The sequence below is a fragment of the Aethalodelphis obliquidens genome, unplaced genomic scaffold (genome assembly GCF_003676395.1).
Source record: "Aethalodelphis obliquidens isolate GAN/ISIS:26980383/991018 unplaced genomic scaffold, ASM367639v1 scaffold5, whole genome shotgun sequence".
Taxonomy (NCBI): domain Eukaryota; kingdom Metazoa; phylum Chordata; class Mammalia; order Artiodactyla; family Delphinidae; genus Aethalodelphis; species Aethalodelphis obliquidens.
Genome location: NW_020837949.1, coordinates 44,191,091 through 44,205,838, shown reverse-complemented (window position 1 = coordinate 44,205,838; position 14,748 = coordinate 44,191,091). Strand labels below are relative to the sequence as shown.

The following is a 14,748-nucleotide window of genomic DNA, read 5'->3' as shown; positions in this document are numbered from 1 at the left end:
CTGCCTTCAAATAACTCAAAATCTAGTAGGGAAACAGTCAATAAAGAGCTACTTATAATACAGTATGAAGCAAGTAGTAATATAACTGTGTAAAAATATATAGATGTCAAACAAATGAGGGAGTGATAATTTTGTCCTGGGGGTCAGACCAGGCTTTATAGAAAAGGTGCCCTCTGACCAGAGCTTTGAGAGATGAATGGGTTGGCTTGGTGATCAGCAGAGGGAAACACACGTGCAAAGGCACGGAGGAGTGAAGCAGCATGGACAGGCAAGTACTTTCACGTTTCTGGGGCTTAAATGATGAATTAGCGTGACAGAAGAGGTCATCTGGGGCCAGATTTTGAAGGGCATTTCGTCATATGCCAAGAACTTTGTAACAGGTAATACAAAGATCCCTTGTACCCTTACCCAGTTTCCCGTGATGGTAACATTTTGTAACACTATAGTACAACATCACAACTAGGGTGTTGACACAGATGCAGAACACTGCCATCACCACCAGGATCCCTCACGTTGCCCAGTTACAGCCACACCCACATCCCTCCCACCTCACTCCCTCTTTAACCCCCGGCAACCACTAATCTGTTCTCCGTTTCTATATTTTTGTCATTTCAAGAATGCTATATACATGGAATTTATAACCTTTTGGGGTTGGCTTTTTCACTCAGCATCATTCTCTGGAGATTCATCCAGGTTGTTGCACGTACCAGTAGTTTGTTCTTTTAATTGCTGAGTAGCATTCCATGGTAGAAACGTACCACAGTCTGTTTAACCATTCACTGGATAAATACATCTGAGTTGTTTCCAATTTGAGGTTATTATGAATAAAGCTTTTATAAATATTCATGTATAGGGTTTTTAAAATTGTGGTTAAAATACACATAACATAAAATTTACCATCTTAACCATTTTTAAGTATTCAGTTTAGTGGCATGAAGTACATCCACACGGTTGTACAACCGTCACCACCAACCATCTCCAGAACTCTTTTCATCTTGCAGAATTGAAGCTGTGTACCCATTAAACAATATTCTCCCCTCCTCTAAGTCCCCTGCATCCGTGATCCTACTTTCTGTCTCTATGTATCTGACTACTCTAGATACCTCATACAACTAGAATCATATAGCGTTTGTCTTTTTGTGACCGGCTAGTTTCATTTAACATAAAGTCCTCAAGGTTCATTCATGTTGCAACATGTCAGAATTTCCTTTGCTTTCATGAATGAATAAATAATATTCCATTGTATGTACTTACCATATTTTGTTTATTCATTCATCCATCAACGGACAATTGGGTTGCTTCTACCTCTTGGCTGCTGTGAATAATGCTGCTATGAAGAAGAGAGTACAAATATCTTTTCAAGTCTTTGTTTTCAATTCTTTGGGGTATATATCCAGAAGTGAAATTGCAGGATTGTATGGTAATTCTATTTTTAATTTTTTGAGGTGCCATCAAACTGTTTTCCACTGGCTACACCATCCTACATCCCCACCAACAGTGAACAGAGGTTCTAACTTCTCCACATCCTCACCAACCCCTGTATCTAATAGGTGTGAGATCTCACATACAGATTTTTGTGTGAATGTAAGACTTCATTTCTCTGGGATAAATTCCAAGGAGTGCAATTGCTGGGTCATATGGTAGTTGCATGTCAGTGTTTTAAGTAACAGCCAAACTTTTTCAGAGTGGCTGTACCACCAGCAATGTACGAATGATGTGGTTTCTCTGTATCCTCACCAGGATTTGATGTGATCATTATTTTTTTATTTTAGCCATTCTTTTTTCTTTCTCTTAAGACTTTTTAAATAGCTTTACTGAAATATAACTGACATGTAATAAATTACATATGTTTAGTGTATTTGTTTTTTCTAATTTTTATTTTATATTGCAGTATAGTTGATTAATAATGATGCATTAGTCACAGATGTACAGCAAAGTGATTCAGTTATATCTATACAAGTATCCATTCTTTTTCAAATTCTTTTCCCATTTAGGTTATTACAGAATATTGAGCCAAGTTCCCTGTGCTGTACAGTAGGTCCTTGCTGGTTATCTGTTTTAAATATAGTCGTGTGTACCTATCAATCCCAAACTAATCTGTCCCCCCCAACCCTTTCCCCCAGTAACCATAAATTCGTTCCCTAAGTCTGTGTTTCTGTTTTGTAAATAAGTTAATTTGTATCATTTTTTTTTTAGATTCCGCATATAAGTGATATCATATGACATTTGTCCTGCTCTGACTTACTTCACTCAGTATGATAATCTCCAGGTCCACCCCTGTTGCTGCAAATGGCATTATTTCATTTTTTAATGGCTGAGTAATATTCCATAGCATATATATGTACCACATTTCCTTTATCCATTCATCTGTCGATGGAAATTCAGGTTTGCTTCCATGTCTTGGCTATTGTAAACAGCGCTGCAATTAACATCAGGGTGCATGTATCCTTTCCAACCATGGTTTTCTCCGTACTTTAGTCATTCTGATAGGTATATAGAGGTATCTCACTGTGGTTTTATGCATTTCCCTAATGGCTACTGATGTTGAACACCTTTTCAAGTGCTTATTTGCCACCTGTACACCTTCTTTGGTAAAATGTCTCTTCATATCTTTTGGCCATACTCTAAATGGATTGTTTACTTTTTTACTTTTGAGTTTTGAGAATTATAGATACCAGAACTTTCTTGGATAGCAGCATTACTTGCAAATATTTTCTCCCTGACTGTAGCTTGTCTTTTCAACCTCTTAACAGAGTATTTTGTAGAAGAAAGGTTTTATCTTGATGAAGTCCAACTTACCCATTTTTTTCCTGTTATAGATCATGTTTTCAATAACGTCTTTCTTTCCTAGCCCTATATTCCAAAGATTTTCTCCTGTTTTGTTTTTCTAAGTTTCATCGTATCAGTATTACATTTTACATTGAAGTCCATTTTTGTATAAGTTTTGAAACATAGGTTGAGGTTTGAATTTTTGCCTATGAATGATCAAATACTCCAACAACATTTAACTATATTATCTCCATTGAATTACTTTTACACTTTTGTCAAAAATCAATTGGGCATATTTGTATGGATGTATTTCTGGCTTCTCTATTGTGTTCCATTGATCTATGGATCTATCCTTCCACCAGTACCACCTAGTCCTTATTTATACATTGTTTTAAAATCAAATACACTGATTCTTTGCAACTTATTCTTTTTCAAAATTATTTTGACTATTCTAGTTTCTTTGACACCTAAGGAGGGGCGGCAAATTTGTTACTGCTGGAAAAGGGTGAGCATTTCAGCTCCCCAGGTGACCTCTAGTGACATCTGATGAGTCTGGCCTCTGTACCACTTGGCAGTTATGGAGTCCTGATTCTCCACTAGTCCTCCTGTGATGTCACCTCAACAGGGAAGAAGAAGGATGCCTCATTACCAATTGGAAGTGGAACTCCATGTTCCCCACATGTGCTCCACTGATACCATGGTGGGAAAGAGACCTCATTACCAGCCAGCTCCCTACTTGGCCTTCTCCAAGGCCACCACAGTGGGGGTCTTAGGGCACCTCATAGTCATGTGAGGCTAGACATTCAGTTTCCCTACCCAGCCATTGTTGGCATGGGTGAGGATGGGACCCCAGTTTTTCTGTGGTATTTGGTTGGAGTGGAGTGTCTAGTTATTGTCTAAACGTTTTCTGTCTTGCTAGACTGTCCCTTCCCTGGTCCTTTGGATACAGAGAGCACGGTTTTGCTGGGCCTTTTGTTGTCTGATCTGTTGGCATTTCCAGGATTCTGGCTTCTCCATCTCCAAGAATGGGATGTATAAGGCAAAAAGAAAATCCAGAGAATTCACCACTGTTTCATTCCCCAGGTCCCAATTATCTCTAGCTGGTCTGGCTTCTTCTCTTCATCTTTCAGAGTCTTTTGTTTGTTTGTTTGTTTTTGTTTTTTGCTTGTCTTATATACAATGACCAGAGTTTTCAGTTGTACTTAACAAGAGTGATAGGGAAAAATGTGTCTACTCCATCTTCCCAGAAGCAGACATCTGAAGGCTTGTAAGGAGAGGAATGACACGGTCAGCTTTATCTTTAGGAAGAGTGTTCTGGCAGGGAAGAGAACAGACTTCACAGAGGAAAATGGAGGCTCGGTGAAATCTATTAGGTAGGAGATGACAAGGGGCTAAAATAAAGCTGTGCAGTGAGAATGGAGTGAAAGGATCTGAAGGAAACAGAATTCAGGAGATGGATCCAGTATAATCTGGTGACTGGTGAGGGAGAAGAGGGATGCACATATGATTTCTAGGTTTGTGGTTGGTGTTGCCTAGTGAATAAAATGGCACCGATTCAGTTAGGAAACACCGGAGTAGGAACTCGTATAGAGATGATGAGTACAGTGTGGGAACAGATGCTTTTGAGGTCTCTGTTTTCTTCCACTTTTTATTCATAAATAATTGGCAGCTTCCTTGTGATGACCGTTTTTCATTTTATTGTACTTCCTTCAACTAGAAAATCAGAGAATGGAATGCTGCCTTTTGTCTTAAAAACTAACTAGCTCTCCAAAGAAGATATACAAATGGCCAAAGAGCATATGGAAAGATGCTTAATGTTATTAGTAATTAGGTAAATGGAAATCAAAGCCACAATATGATACAACTTCACACCTACTAGGTTTAAAATTTTAAAGAATAACCATACCAAGTGTAAGGGAGGATTTAGAGAAACTAGAACCCTCATATATTGCTGATAGGAATATAAAATTGTCTAGCCACTTTGAAAAAGATCTGGGCAGTTTCTCAAAATGTTGAACTTAGTGTTACCTTATGATCTAACAATTCCACTCCTAGGTATACATCCAGGCTGAATGAAAACATACATCCACACAAAAACTTGAACACAAATATTCATAGCAACATTATTCACAGTGGAATCAACTCAAATGAAAAGAAAAATAAAATGTGGAACATCCATACTATGGAACATCATTCAGCAATTTAAAGGAATGATATTCTGATACATGCTACGACATGGATGAACCTTGAACACACTATGCTAAGTCAAAAAAGCCAATCACAAAAGACCATATATTATATGACTCCTTTTATAATATATACAATGGCCAGAATAGACAAATATATAGAAACACAGAGTAGATTTGTGATATACTAGGACTAGGAGTATGAGTCTCAATGAAAAGTGACTGCTATTGGGCGCAAGATTTCTTTTCGGAATGACAAAAGTTTTCTAAAATTAGATTATGGTGATGGTTGCACAACTCCACAAATACATTAAAAGCTATTGAATTGTACACTTTTAACAGGGAAACCTTATGGTATATGAATTATATCTCAATAAAGCTGTTTTTTAAAAAACTAAAAACATCCCAATATTCTTTTTAACTAATTGTTAAACATAATTTATTCTTATTTCTGGGTTCAGTTGTCTTCTTCCTGAGATATAGCATTTAGTAATTCTCTGTGCAAGGGTATACATATAATAAATTCTCTTGGAATTTCTTTGCCTGAAAAACGTCTTTATTTTGGCCTCACTCCTGAATGATATTTCTCTCAGTATAGTATTCCAGGTTGGCAGTTCTTTTCCCTCATCATTTCACAAATATTCAATTTGTCTTCTGACTTCTAAACATGCTATTAAGAAGTATGTAGTCAGTCTAATTATTACTCTTGGTAGATGCATTAGTTAGGATTCTACATGTCTTTGTAACAGAGACTCAAAATTCCAAAATATCAAACAAGATAGAAGTTTATGTTAAGCTCTCTAAAATCTAGAGGTAAGCATTTCATGGCTGGTATAGCAGCTCTGTTCCACAAAGTCTTCATATTACCACACTACCAACCCTTGGTGTGACCATTATCCCTGTGGTCCAAGGTGGCAGCTAGAGCTTTCAGTATCACATTTGTGTTCCAGGCAGCAGGGTGGAGAAGGGATAAATAAGAAAAGGAAAAAAGGGAGCACAAGACCCTCAAGAAAGTTTCCAGAAATCTGCCCCAACAGTTCTGCTTACATTTCATTGACCAGAACTTAGTTACATCATCATACCTAGCTTCAAGAGAACCTGAGAAATGCACTCTATTTGGAGGGATGGGGACATAGACCCCACTAAAAAATCAAGGTTCTTTTAATATAGAAGAACTAAACTTACAGTTTCAGACACAGTAGGTAATCTTTCTTCCCTCCAATTGTTTTTAGTTTTTTCTCATTGCTTATGTTCTACAGTTTCATTATTATGTGTCTAGCAATGGGTTAATTTTTATTTCCGGGCTTGAAACTAGGTATGATTCTTCAATCTGACGATTCATATCACTAGTCAACTCTGCAGGACTCTCAGCTACTAGATTTTCAGTTACTAGTTTTCCCATATTCCCCCTGGTCTTTCATTCTAGAATCCCTATTTGATGTATGTTGGACCTTCTCTTTCTATCTTCCATATTGCTTAACCATTCTTTCATGTTTGCCTGTGCTGCATTCTGGATAATTTCCTCAGATATATCTTCCAGTTCATTATTTCCCTTTTTAGTCCTACCCAACACAGGTGGATAAACTGTGTTTGGGTTTATTTGTCTGTTTGTTTGTTTGTTTATTGTTAATGTTAACTTTCACATTTCTGGAAGTTCTATAGGTTCTCTTAAAAATCTTCCTTTTTGTTCCTTTCTTAGAGTTTCAATTCTTTTTATATCTTTATTTTTAAATATATATAGTTCATGTTTTCTTTCAGTTTGTCAATATATTACCTCAAGGTCTTAGGGTTCTAATTCTCTATTCATTGTGCTCACTGACTCTTGTTCATCCTGGTGGATTGCTGCCCCTGTGGATTTTTTTAAAATTTTGATTGTGAGACAATATTTAGTGTTCCTTGTTTTCTTTATGAAAATACATTATGACTTGGGTTGCATTTCAGAATATTTTTACAATTGATTTTACTGCATTTTTCCATTTGATTCTGCCATTACTAGCCCACAGAACCAATTTTTACTAATTTCTTAGTTTGAAAGGGTACCTGGACCAGGCAGATAGTTTCCATCGCCCAGGGGAGACTTTTCCTCAAGAGCAAGAGGAGGCAAACAAGTTTCCTTGTTATCTCCCTATGCTAATGGATGTATTTTGTTTTTCAGGTCCCTCTTTCACTGAGGAGGTAGCCCTTTGTTCCAGTTATCTATTGCTGCATAACAAATCACCCCAAACTTAGTGGCTTCAAACCACAACAACAACCATTTATTTTGCTCACAAACCTGTACTTTGGGATGGGTGGTGCAGCAGTGGGCTCACCATATGGCCTCTCTGTTTCCTCACAGCATGATGACAGTGTTCCAAGAACAAGCATCCCAACAGGCCCCAGGTGGAAGCTGCATCACTTATGATGATGTAACTTTGCAAGTCACGTAGCAACATTCTGCCACAGTTACAGGCCACCAAAATTCAAGGGGAGGGAACATAGGCTTCACATCTCAGTGGGAGGCTTGTCAACATCACTCTGCAAGAAGAGCATGTGGGATGGGAGATAGAGCTGCAAATATTTTTGGAAAACACGATCTGCCATATGTTTTAAGAGTCAAGTTCAGGCAGAAGTCTCATATCCAACTCCCCAGGCTGCACAGGCCAAGGCCTTAACTTCTTTCCCCAGGTGGATGTTAAAACATGTGTTACTAGATCCCATGGAACTAGCAGCACCACCCCATGCAGCATAGCTGCAGAATCAGCAGGCATGTTTACAGCTTGCTGTACTGATATTAAATTCCTCTTTCATTTCTACCACCTGCAGAGTTCCCTTTCTATATTGCAAGTTTAACTATGCATTTAAGGGCATTTTAAAAAATATTTTACTCAGCATTCCTACAGGCTTATAAAAATTGGAGGATTTTCAGGTTTTCTTAGTCCACCTCTTACTGGAATCAGAAACTTTATCCTAACTTTATTGAAAGGAGTATACACTGAGAGGGGACGGGAGGAGGTGCTTGGCATACAACCGCCAATCCATGTCTTCCCTGGCCTCCCTGGGGTCACATTACACACACACACACAAAATATTCTAATCAGATTTTTTAATGGTGTAAGCTTATACACTTGTGGCAAGGAGTTAAATATCTGTTAGTATCTCAACAGGTTGGACCACAATTCCCATTAAGGAAGAAGAAACTGGCCTTCATGGAGGAAAAGAAATAAGTTGAAAATAAAGGAGAGATGGTGAAGGCAAGGGTGTCAGCAAATACCAAAGCAACTAACATGATGGTCACGCAGCTCTGCACGAGAGACTGGGAGGAGTGTATTTTTATTCCTAAGAGAGAAGTGGAAATAAAGGGTAAAGAATGGAGGACGGTGGATAGAGGAGGATCAAGGGGTGGTAGGCCAGGAGCTACATGGGCAGCGTGGTCTTTAAAAAAATTACTGGCTGTGGGATGGGTGAAAGAACTGTTGAGAAGAGAACTATGACTTTAAATTGTCTGCACACAATTGCATATTGTGATCTCCCTTTCCCTAATCTTCAGTCAAGTCTTGCTTTGACCAATAGCCTCTGGTTACACGGGAAGAAGAGAAGAGGAAGGGGCTTTGGCCTGCATCTGAGTCTATGTCAGAGCAGATATGAAAAGAGCCAGAAGCATACAGAGGAACACAATCAAGAGAGGTAGGAGATCAGGGCCAGAAGAACACTAAGTCAATCCCAGATATTCACGGAAACACTGAGGTCTGCTCTGAACCTCCAAAGGGCACACAACAGTGATTTGAGCCTATTTAACTAGATCTCAACGGACCAAGAGCCTCCAGCTAACATCTGGGTTACATACTGTCCACAAGCTTCTAGAAGCTACTTATAGTATCATCAGCCATTCACTGATGGATCAATGACTAACATATTGGGGACCAAGTGATATAGTGGACGTATTCAAAGACTTGATCAAACGCATTCAAAAAAAGAAAAGCAGAGTGAGTTTCAGTTCCCCAAACACATAACATTCCAGTCCATCACTATGACCGTTACCATCAACCCTCACTAAGACAAGGTGAGTTTTCCATCACTGGATGGGTTCCTTCAGAGAGCTCATGACCCCCTAACAGGGATGTCACAAAGAGGATGAGTTTTACAGGAAGTAGTGAGATTTGGACTAGATCATTTGCAAGTTCTGGTCTAACTTGAAATTTTTCAAATCTAAGATAATGGGTTGATATATCTGTTTACTGAACCAAACAGATTTGCATGGCTGATAACGACTATATTTGATGAAAGGGATGGAGAAAGGGGGTAAGAACAAGCAGTGGGACCCTTGTGGTCAGGCAGATAAATCTTGGATGAACACAAGTTAGGGAGTAACTCCCTGTGTTCTGAAACACAAATATGTCATGACAGAAACTAAAGCGTGACGGTACAGGTTACTGTGTGGAGGGTGATCTGAAGCTACAAGCAAGAAGCTAGGGGTCAACCAAGCAATTCTTACAATGACCTTGTTGTGGAGTAGGAAAGGTCAGGGCCAGGTAGGAGATGATCTTAGAAAAAAGAGGATTAGATTCAAGAGACGATGCAGAGCAGTGCCAGTCACAAGGGAGGATTAGAGGGACCTTTAGATCATTTTCCCATAACCTCCATCAGCCCCCACAAACTCCTCCAATAAAAATAAAATAATAATAATATACTGTTCTTTGACAAGGACAATTAACATTTGCTCTGTCTTATGTCTGTATGCAATTACATATTACAAGCAGTTATCGAAAACTGCTAGTTGTACTATTCTGTAATGTATAAACTAAATAAAACCATTGTACTGCTCTGCATGCTGCCTTTTACCTCTACCTCTATCTCTGCCACCACCATAACATAGTCCTTCCAACTACAGCAGTGGTTCTCAAATACTGGCATGCATCAGAATCACCACTAGAGTCTGTTAAAATACATATTGCTGAGACCCACCCTCAGGAGTTTCTGATTCAGCAGATCTGGCAAAGGGCTCACATACTCATATCTCTAACAAGTTCCCAGGGTCCCCACTTTGAAGACCACTGAGCTGCATTGCTACCCCTAAGCCCCTAGAGCTGCCACTGCTGAAGGTACCTTTCTGCGGGAGCAAGTAGGAAATGAAGATGCTCGGTCTTGAATACTACTGAGGTGGGACCTGGAGCTCTACAGAGGATCTGAACATTTTGGAAATAGTTACAGTTGTTTAAGACAAACCAGCAAATCTCCATATCTGCTTCCTACCCTGTCCTGGGCCCTTTATATGGCTCTAGCTCATAGTACACACCCCTGAGAACGTTGAACACCCAGCCAACAGCCACAGCCCATCACTGCTCATGGCATTTCTTAGCCTTTACTCCCACCCATTTTATCCTATCCTTGTTCTCATCATCCTGGTTCTGTAACCCATCCACCCCCAACTTGATGCTTGTGAGAAACCCTCCTTGCTGTGACAGTCAGTTTAGAAAAGATCTCTGGCTGGACTTGAGCGCTCTGTCAGACGTGATTTGAATTTGCCTTGGGGCTCCACAATGGCCATTACCGTGTAATTGGTACTAGGCTCACCCAGCACCCACCCTAGCTGTACATCCCCGCCTGCCCCTACCCATCTCTGCCCAGGAAAGGGGATCATTCACCCAATCATACACCCAACATAAAAATACTAGGCGACCTCCCTTTGCTTTATCATCCATCCACCAAAACTACTCCAGCTCTTTTATAGGATAATCTATTTTCAACACTACCTGGATTATTACCTCCCAAAGCAAAAGAGGCCAAATTTGCAGGCATTACTAATTAGGCTCCATTTTCTTACTGCTTTTGACACCATTCTTTTCTTTTCAGTCATTACTTATCTCAGGGGAGAAATTGTTCTTCCTCAATTAGGGAAGCAATCAAAACTCCAGGATGGAGCTGCCCAGCTACACAAGCTCTGGGGCCAACCCCTCCCTGAGGACAGTCTCTTCCAATTCCGTGCATTCTCAAAAGGTGCTCTGTCCATTGCACTGCATGCAGCCTCTTTCAAGCCTTCTGGAGTAGAGATGTACACCCAAATCTGAGCTTTTCCTGCCACACTGTGGCCACGTCTGAACACTACACATGGCCTTTATTCCTTGAAGAGTGGTGTCGCTTCTTTTTTTTTTTTTCCCCCTACCTTTTCTACCTGTTAACCCACACACACTCCCCAAGCCTCAGCTAATCCTTTTCTCCTCCAGGAAGACTCCCTTGAACCCACCCCCAACGCAGGCCAGACGAGGCCCTCCCCATATAGCTCCCGTACCAATCTCTCGCATCGCCCTCCACACACTGCACTGGGGCCACTTACTTGTCCAACTCTCCAACTCCCTGATTAGACTGTGAGCTCTTGGAAGACAAACTTACTCATCTGTGTGCCCCCAGGGCCTAGCAGACAAAAGTCTTCAATAAACACAAGGAAAAGGAAGGGAGGGAGGAATGGAGGGAGGAAAGGAGGAGGGGAGGGAGGGAGAGAGGCAGGCGGGGAGAGGAAAATGACTCAGGGTAATAATATACGTAATGACAATCACCCACACCTACTGAGCTCTTACAGTGTGCAAACACTACGCTTTCTATTATTTACCTCACGTAATCAGGGCCAATATCCACCTCAGCTGCCCCCGCCCCACCCAGTGACTGACCTATCAGGGCCTCCTGCACCCTCCTTCACATCAGCCAGGGCCAACATCTGTCCTGATTGGTCGGTGACCACGTCACATGTTTTTAAGCATTTTAGCACTCATTCCTGCTTAGAGTAATTAAGTTACCTGCCCAAGTTCACACAGAATTCAAAATTCCTGGACTCAGAACGCAAACCCAGGCCTGACACCAGAGCCCATGTCCCTCGTGGCTTCTGAGGACCCTCACGTTAGTACATGGGAGCCTCCTGAGGGTGGCCTGGATCCAGAGGGATCCGGGAGTGTGTGTGCTGGCAGTGGGAGAGCCTGCCCTGTCCACGAAGTTAGGATAAGGAGGAGTGGGGGCAGCTGCAGGCTGGGTAGCAGTTCACTCAGTCTTCATTCAACAGGCAGTTGTTCCTGCACCAGGCACAGTCAATACATGCTCAACCAGGGGTCCGTTGGCCTCCAGGAGCCTACTGTCTAATGGGAGACAGATATACACATAAAACAGACCTCTCTAGAGAGGAGGGCTCTCTGGGGCTGGCACTGGAGGGCAGCCTCCCAGCATCCCAGACATCTGGACGAGCAGGAGTCCCGGCCCCAGGGCCAACAGTCCCAATGTCAGGAGCCCAGTGTCAGGGGGCTCCAGGAGCTCGTCCCCTGACTGGGGTCTGGAGCTGGGCTGGGAGGTCCAGTTCTTCACCACACAGCTCTGGTCCCCTGAGGCCACCTCCAGCTCCAGGAGGAGGGGGAGATGCTGGCCAAGTAGGCTTCCCCAGAATCAGCGTCCACTCCATGGGCTAGCACAAAGACCCCTCTTAGCCTGACCCCGGGCTGCCTCTCCAGCCAGTTTCCCTAACGTGCGAGGCTCCTCTGTGCCCATGTGTTCTCTCTGCCTGGGACGTGCTTCCCACACCTTCCTCAACAGCACCTTCAACACTCAAGGGTGTTGAACTCACGGCACCCTTCAACACTCAAGGCAAGCATGCTGAGCCTCTAAGCGGCAGAAACTCCCATGGGGGTGCAGCCTGCACAGCGTGGTCGGATTACCACCCCAGCTTATTAATTTGCCTGACTACTGCTCGGGAGACAAAGAAATAAAGAGACTGAAAGCATATTCATCATCCTCACTGAGCTGTGGGATGAAATACTTATTTTGGAAATAATGATTCCAGGTAGGAGGGCAGTGAAAAGGGGGGCCTGTGAGAAGCAAGTGTTTTATTACACAGTTTCTAAAACGTGAGCACTTAATGCTCTTTCATTATCACATATTATTACGGTTCTATAAAAATCGTTTTTAGGAATCAATCCCGAAGTTCTGAAGCCCGCCCCCCAAAAGAGCTAGAAGGCAGAATTTGGAAGAAGCCCTATAAACAGAGAAAGGATACTTCAGACTCTACGTGTTAAGACTTATGTTGGCAGAATCCACACACAAGACTTTGTCCGCCCTATGTGAACAAATGCAGTGACTCTCATGCCATCACTTCAAAAGATGGTAAGTTTTTTATAAAAGAGAGAAGATGGGTATGAGTTTCCTGTTTTTGAGATGGGAAAACTGAGGCTCGGAAAGCATAAGGGAAATTCCTTTAAGTGAAAGTAGTGACGGCGCTGGAAGGAAAAATCCATCTATTTTGATTTACAGTTCCACTATTTCTCCACTGGAAGCTCAGCCCATTTGGGGCGCATCTCCACCCAACCCTACTCAATCTCCCTTGGTATTTCCACTCCCTTCATTGGGATCTGGGTTTTCATCCCAAGGGATGCATTAACTTGCAAATGTATTACTTGCTGATCACTCTGGCACAGAAAACATCAAGAGGCTTTTGACCCTTGCTCACCCATTGGGATGAAGACCTGGAGACAAAGGAGTCAAGTGAAATTGATGGGGAGCTCCTAGGCCCTTACAAACATCCCCGTGCCAAAGGAGAACCAGTTACAGATTCCATCTGAGCTTCAAAATATCACCAAACTGAGGAAAAGCCAGTGGAGCCAGCCCTTAAGTCCACATGGGGAGGTGACGATGCTTCCACACGTGTAACGGACCTTGACAACTACAAGCATTTCATAGACTCTTCTGCACTCATGCTTCAGAAAAAGCCCACCCCACGGCAAGGTACTCTGAGGGGATTCTCCAGTGCAGTGTTTCTCAAACTCAACTGTGCACAGGAATCTGGGGATTTGTTGAAATCCAGACCCTGATTCAGTAGGTCTGGGGTGAGCCTGGGGCTCTGCATTTCTAAAAAGCCACCAGGCAATGTCGATTCTGCTGCTCCCAGGTCCACACTTCGAATAGCAAAGCCCCAGGACACGGTTTGATAAACCACAATTCTAAGGACTGAAAAGGCAATAGCAATGAATAACTCACTGGCGGTGGGGCTCAAATGGAGTAATAACCCACTGAAGACATTTCCTATATTACTCTTTTACTAGCAGTGTTTTACTGACACCTGGCAGGGTGAACCACACAGGCAAAAAGGCTCTGAAGGAGCCCAGGAAAGGAGTGAAACAAGATTTACTCACGGGAGAAGCAGGCAAGTGGTCTGGCAGTCTTATCTCCGGCTTCATTTGCAACTGGAAAAAAAAAACGGAAGATACAATTAAGAGCAAGGCACATGTGTCCGTAGAATATGCCCAACCTACAGCTAATCCTCTGGATGATTCACTATTACGCTGTTTTTGAGAGTCTTTGTAAGAGGATAAAAGCAACTTCACTCCCTCTCTTTCTATATTTCCAGTGCTGCTCTCAATGTCTAAACGAGGTCAAGAGCCTTAATCATTCTGATTAGAAAAGTGAATTAAGCTGGAGACGACCTAAACAATACCTAGTTTACTAGGCTTACAGGAGTTAACTGGCTTGCATGCACTGAGTAAGAGGCGTGCACACCAGGCTTCAAAGCCAGTGCACGTCCTTCTGCTTTAAGCTTCCTCTCACCGGGATGTCCTTCAGCACACAAATGCACCCCAAGCACCTGACATCAGTCTGATTTTCTTGGTCCATGGCGCAAAGCAAGGCAGGGATTTCAGAAGATAGTAAGGTTGGTTATTGTTAAGAAGGATATTTAAATTTAGAGTCTAACAAAAAGGAGGATCGAGAAAATTGTCCGGAGAGCTGCCCTAGAAAACCGTACTCCTAACGCCTCTCAGCAGGGTCGTTCACCCTCCTCTGAAAAGCC

General features: G+C 42.1%; 1 protein-coding gene across 4 annotated transcripts in view; it reads right to left on the bottom strand.

Moving 5' to 3' along the window:
* PDE1C (phosphodiesterase 1C) overlaps positions 1–14,748 on the bottom strand; it is a 476,007-nt gene that overhangs the window by 369,681 nt on the left and 91,578 nt on the right. For all 4 annotated transcript variants that reach the window (XM_027102260.1, XM_027102256.1, XM_027102255.1 and 1 more), the window contains exon 2: positions 14,096–14,146. In XM_027102260.1, the coding sequence (XP_026958061.1) occupies positions 14,096–14,146 (51 nt within the window). The remainder of the gene's footprint in view (positions 1–14,095; positions 14,147–14,748) is intronic.